General features: G+C 62.9%; 1 protein-coding gene across 2 annotated transcripts in view; it reads right to left on the bottom strand.

Annotated features, from left to right (window-relative positions):
- The window catches only part of PAX2 (paired box 2), a 96,386-nt gene extending 90,733 nt beyond the window's left edge, over positions 1–5,653 (bottom strand). Inside the window, exons 1-2 of one of the 2 annotated variants that reach the window (XM_083844981.1) lie at positions 5,385–5,653; positions 5,013–5,160 (exon numbers count right to left, since the gene is read on the bottom strand). In XM_083844981.1, coding sequence (XP_083701107.1) covers positions 5,013–5,037 — 25 coding nt within the window. In that variant the 5' untranslated portion in view covers positions 5,038–5,160; positions 5,385–5,653. Of the gene's footprint in view, positions 1–5,012 lie in introns of both variants that reach the window. The other variant, XM_083844983.1, reaches the window with a different exon arrangement.
- Positions 5,654–6,000: the final 347 nt, after the last annotated feature.

Below are 6,000 nucleotides of genomic sequence, written 5' to 3' on the forward strand. Positions count from 1 at the left end.
GAGCCGCTTTCCAAAACCGACCGCACAAAGAGACCTGCCGGCAGCGGGCGGCCGCTGCGGGGCTCCGCGGGGCCGCCGGGGGAAGTTGGGAGCAGAGTTCTCGCACATGCGTTACAGTGACAGATGCTCCGCCAGAGTTTTTCCTTCTTCTCTTTCTCTTTCCTTCTTTCCTTCTTTCTTTTTCCTTTTCTTTCTTTCTTTCTTTCTTTCTTTCTTTCTTTCTTTCTTTTTCTTTCTTTCTTTCTTTCTGTCTGTCTTTCCGTCTGTCTTTCTCTTTCCGTTTCTCACTTTCTATCTCTCTTTCACTTTCTTTCTCTTTTCCTTTCTTTCTCTCTTTTCCTTCCATCCTTCCTTCCTTCCTTCCTTCCTTCCTTCCTTCCTTCCTTCCTTCCTTCCTTCCTTCCTTCCTTCCTTCCTTCCTTCCTTCCTTCCTTCCTTCCTTCCTTCCTTCCTTCCTTCCTTCCTTCCTTCCCTTTTCCCCTTCCCTTCCCTTCCCTTCCTTCCCTTCCCTTCCCTTCCCTTCCCTTCCCTTCCCTTCCCTTCCCTTCCCTTCCCTTCCCTTCCCTTCCCTTCCCTTCCCTTCCTTCCCTTCCCTTCCCTTCCTTCCCTTCCCCTCCTCCCTTCCCTCCATCTCCCTTTCCCTCTCCCTTTCCCTCTCCCTTCCCTTCCCGTTCCCTCCGGCAGAGCCCCGCACAGTGCCCGCACACTCCGCACCGAGTTGCCCCGCTCGCGTTGCCGCTGCGCTCCCCCAGCCCCGGCCGGCTCCTGCCTCTGCCCCTGCCTCTGCCCCCCGCTTCCCTGCGCGCCGGGCGGCTCCCCCTGCCCGGGGCTGCGCCGGGAGCCGGTTTGGGGACGGCAGGCTCGTTGTCAGCACCAAACAAAGGCTGGAAACGCACCAACAAAGGGCTCGGGCGGCCCCCTCCCCCGCCGCGGTGCGGGAGCCGCAGGTGAGGGCCGGGGGCCGGGGGTTTCGGCTGCCGGGTGGGCGCGGGGCTGCGGGAGCCAGCCGGTGGGGAGCCTCCCCCCTCGCTCCCCGGGAACGGCAGCGGGGCATGCGGCAGCCGGGATTTGGGACCTCTCCCCGCCCGTCTCCGCTCCTTCCCTTCCCGTCACCGGGAGCCGCGGAAGCCCAAGTTCGGCGCCTAATGACAGGAGGGGCAGGAGGGGCGCCGCGCCGCTGCACCAGCCGCTGCCGGCCGCCGAGTCCGGCGGGATGAGCGGGGACCGGGCTGCGGGGACCGGGCTGCGGGGACCGGGGGCTGGAACGCGCCGAGGGAGAGAAGGGGAGATTGAGGGAAGGACGGGGGGGTCTGAACTTAGCGAGGGGAGCTGGGAGGTGGAGGGGGCGGGGAGGGAGCGAGCCGCGGGTAGCCCCCCGGCCCCCGGCTCCCCCGGCACCGGGCGGGCTGCGGCAGGGACGGGCCGGGAGCGGGGCCGCGGGGAGCGGAGCGGAGCGGAGCGAGAGGGGGCGAGGGGCTACCGGCGTGCGGGGGGCTGTGCCGAGCCGTGCCGCGCTCCTGCCTCGTCCTCTCCTCTCCTCTCCTCTCCTCTCCTCTCCTCTCCTCTCCTCTCCTCTCCTCTCCTCTCCTCTCCTCTCCTCTCCTCTCCTCTCCTCTCCTCTCCTCTCCTCTCCTCTCCTCTCCTCTCCTCTCCTCTCCTCTCCTCTCCTCTCCTCTCCTCTCCTCTCCTCTCCTCTCCTCTCCTCTCCCTCTCCCTCTCCCTCTCCCTCTCCCTCTCCCTCTCCCCCTCTCTCCCTCTCTCCCTCTCTCCCTCTCTCCCTCTCTCCCTCTCCCTCTCCCTCTCTCCCTCTCCCTTCCCTCCTTCCTCTCCCCCCGAGGTTTGCACACCCAACGGCACCAATCAATCCGACCCCGGCTCTGGGGTGCGTGTGCGTGTGCGTGAGTGTGTGCGTGTGCGTGCGCGCGTTTGTTGATCCCGACCTGCCGGACTTCAAAAATCTGCCGCCTCCGACTCCCTCCCAGCCTGTAAGTTCAGAATTACAACCTTCTACATCTATGCAAACTTTTGTTTAGCGGAGAATCCCTTTCTCTAGGAGAAAGAGAAATTGTCGCCATGTGACCAGCTAATTTCTGACACGCGGGGCTTTTCCCCTCCCCCGGCGTGGGGGAAAATATCTCCCGTGGATCTCTTTGCACTGTGCACAACCCATAACTTTGGCAGTGTATATCCAGGGTTATTTCGGCAAGGCAGTTTTCCAGGGTTAGGGGAGGTGGTTGCATTCCGCTAAATGGATCCTTTGTGGTGAGTGCAGATTTATGCCCAGTTTTGATTTATAATTAAATTAGCTTCTAATTTGCAATATGTGTGTCTGTGTTTAAAATGTACCTAATCTGTGCGAGCGAGGACGGGGGCACTTTAAATGAAAATCTACCTTTCGCCTCAAGGGTTGCTTTATGAAGGGCTAGCCGGGAGGGCAGCGTTCAGCAGGAAAGCGGGGCTGTGATTTCCATTAGCAGCCGTCAATCAAGCCTGCTTTTCAATACATCAATTAATAAATCCGAGTGGGGCCGCGGGCTGCCCCCCCAGGGCACTCTTTCCGGCTGGATGGGGCAGTGCGAGGGGAAGGAGGGCGAACTTCGGCCCGGCCCGGCTCGGCCCGGCCCCCTCCCGCGGCCCCGGCCGGGCAGCGGAGCCGGGGGGCGCCGGCCGCGGGCTCTCGGCGAGCCCCCCGCCCCCGGCCCGGAGCCCCCCGGCGCAGGGGGTGCGCACCGAGCAGGGCCCGGACCCCCGCGATCGCCGCTTCGTGGTTAGGCGTCACTTAGGGAAGGGACCCCCCCCCCTCCTTTCCGCACCCCCGCACCGTCCCACCCCGGGCGATAAACGGCGGCGGCTCGTTCGCTGAGCCCCGAACGGAACGGCGTTTTTCCCGATTAAAAGAGGGGCCAGGACGGTGGGGAGCCCCCCCGGCCCCGACAGCTCGGCCGCTCCCCGCCGCGGCTCAGTGGGCCAGGGGCGCACAGGGGCGCACAGGGGGCGCCGGGACCCCTCGGGGGGCAAATCGGGGACCCCGCGCCCGGCCCCCCGCTCTCGGCGGCCTCTCCTCTCCGGGGGGGGCCGCTCCTGCCGCCGGGCCCTTCCCTCGGGGAGGGGGAGAAGCCCGTAGGGAAAGCCGGGGCTGGGGGCTCGCCTCCCCCTGCAGCCCCTGCACGGCGCTGCACGGAGCCAGCGGCTGGGCTGCCTTTCCTGCCATCCCGACCGGTGTCAAATAAAAAAAAAAATAAATAAAAAAAAAAGAAGGGAGCGAGCAGCCGCACGCTGCTCCGTGGCCATCATCACCGTAATAAAGCCTGTCCGTTTGATTTAAAAACAGCACGGCGGAGAAGGCGCCTGTCACCGGAGGCTGCCTGCCCGCCGGCCCCTCCGGCCGGCCCCGGCACACGGCTCTGCCCGCAGGGGCTCAACTTCGGGAGGGGAAGAAGTGGAAAGGAGAGAGGGAGATGGAAGGGAGAGTCTCCCAGGCAGCTTGATCCCATTAGCTCCGTCCTTGGGTTGCATATTTATACGGTCTAGGAGGTGAACAGATGGACTATCAATTTAATTCCATCTTCAACACCATCAGAGATTGATTTTCTACTCGCTTTTAATTTTGCCATAATTAATTAGATCATTACAACTGTTTTCTATTGATCTCCCTATTTAAACCTCAGATGCAAAGGGACTTCGGCAGATCCTTTAAAAACACAGAAGGGAAAAGGAGCAGAGGGGGCTGCAAACTTTCTGAAGGTTTGTTTTTTTTTTCAGTTTCGGCTCAGAAGATTTTCGGTGCGGAACAGCGAAAAAAAAGCCGCTGTGGCCTTTTCCTCTACGAGGCCTTTTTTCGTTGCCTTTATATTTTTCCTGCACGTTTTGGTAAAACTGTGGTATTTCTCTGAGATACCCAACAAATGCAATATATTTAATTGGTTCGATTATGAAAATACACGCTCGCACATGTGTGTGTGTGTGTGTACGGCCACACACCCACGCACACGGCGCGTTGCCTGTTAACATTTACCGAGGTGCCGCGCAGACATTTGTCTGGGGGGCTTCTATCGATCGGGGAGAGATTTGGTTTCCTGAAGGGCGGCTGCTTTTATTCGCCTCCCGTCCGCCTCTGTCCGTTTGTGCACCCGCAGCACTCCCTGGTCGGGGACCGTCTCGCCCCGCAATGACAAAAGGCGGAGGAGCTGCGAGCCCCGGCTCCAGATGTACGCCGGAGCCTTTCTTCCCGAGCCTCCCCTCCAAGCGCACGGTTCGCGGGCAGGGCAGCGGCACGGCTCTGTGCTGACAGTCGGCGACGCTTGCATTTCCAGCCTTCATTTGCCTTTCCGTCCTTCCCCCCCCCCCCCCAAGAATCCCTAAATTAAAAGCTCCGTTTCCACACGCCATTCCGGAGAGCCAGACCGCCTGATTGTGCTTTTAGCGCGCCGGGAGCGCGGGGGACAGGCAGCCTTCCCCCCCCCCCCCCAACCCGGCGGGGCTTGTTTGAAGCTTTGTTTGCAAATCATAAAATCCAAGACGGGCGGGGGGCCGAGGACCCGTCTGTCGGTTTGGGGGGGCGCCAGGACCCCCGCCCCGCCTGGGGGCGATGCTGCCCCGGCCCCGCAGGGACCGGCGGAGCAGCTTCGGGACCCCGCCGAGCAAAGTTGCACGGAAAGAGGGAGGGGGGGGACATGGAGAGGGGGGGGGGGGGACAGTTGAGGCGATGGCCTCAACTTTTTGCAGTCGGGAGAAAAGTGCGGGGCCGGGAGCGCCGTGTGGGGGCTGGCCCGGTGCGGGGGGGGCAGCTCCCCCCCCCCCCCGGTAAAGAAGGTGGAAAAGCAGCAGCCCCCTGACGGGGGGGACCCCGCGGGGAAGGGGGCACTACGAAGTGAGACGGCAAGTGTAGGGGAACCTGGATGGGCAGGGAGCACGGGAGCAGAGGCTGCCTCCTGCCAAAGGAGGGAGTTGGGGGTGACGGTCTCATCCCTCCCTGCTGAATATTCAGCGCCCCCCCCCCCCCCGCCCCTTACCTGCTCTCCCTGAGCTCTGAGCCATGGCTCCCCTGCCTAATGGCCCGTCTCCCCGGGACGCTGCAAGCCAGGAGATCCGCCGCGGCCTTTTCTTCGCTTCTCTCCTCCCCGCTTGGGTGTCTTGCTTTCCCCCGCTGACTTTCGAGATCTAGGCGCAACCACCCAAAACTAAACGGTTTAGATAACAACACACACACACACACACGCGCACACCAGAGCACCACCACCACCACTACCAAAAAAAAAAAAATAGCCAGCCACAGAGAAAGACCCGCCGCTCTACTGAGCCGGGACAGGCTAAAAGGAGGGGAAAATAAATAACAATCAAAGCAAACGCAGCGCTGCTGCTTATAAAAGTGGCGGGGGACTCACCTGCTCCAGTGCGGCAGGGCTGTGCAGCCGGGGAGGAACGGGGACCGGGGGGTCCGCGCGGGGGGGCAGCGCCCGGCCCCTGGTTCCGATCCCCCGTGCCCCCCTCCCACAAAGCGGCTACCTGTGGGGGAGCCTTGTTGCGGCAGCACATTAATTTGTTGTCTTATTACCATAAAAATGTGCTCGGAGAGGGGCTGGCGGGGACAGGGGACAGGAGACGAGGCAGGACAGGGGAGGAACTTCCTGGGACTTGGGCAGGAGGCGGCGGGCTCGCCGCGGGGGCCGGGCGGCTCCGGGGGGGCCGGGAGGCTCCGGGGGGTCGGGCGGCTCCGGGGGGGGGCCCGGGCAGCTCCCCAAGGGGGGCCGGGGCCCCTCCGCTCGCTGGTGCTGCGGCGGGCGGCAATCGGGGGCTGCCCCGGCGAGCGCCCGGCGCGGGGCTCCGGGAGGGCGGCCGCCGTCCGTCCGTCCGTCCGTCCGTCCGTCCGTTCGCTCGGCCGCCCCGCGCTCCGCCGCCGCGTTTCGGTGCAGGCTTCTCGGTTGGGAAGAGAGAATAAAGGAAAGCGCACACGGCAGAGAAAATAAGAAAAATTCCCCGTGCTAAAGACATCACCGAGCG

The sequence above is a fragment of the Anser anser genome (assembly GCF_964211835.1).
Source record: "Anser anser genome assembly, chromosome: 7".
NCBI lineage: Eukaryota > Metazoa > Chordata > Aves > Anseriformes > Anatidae > Anser > Anser anser.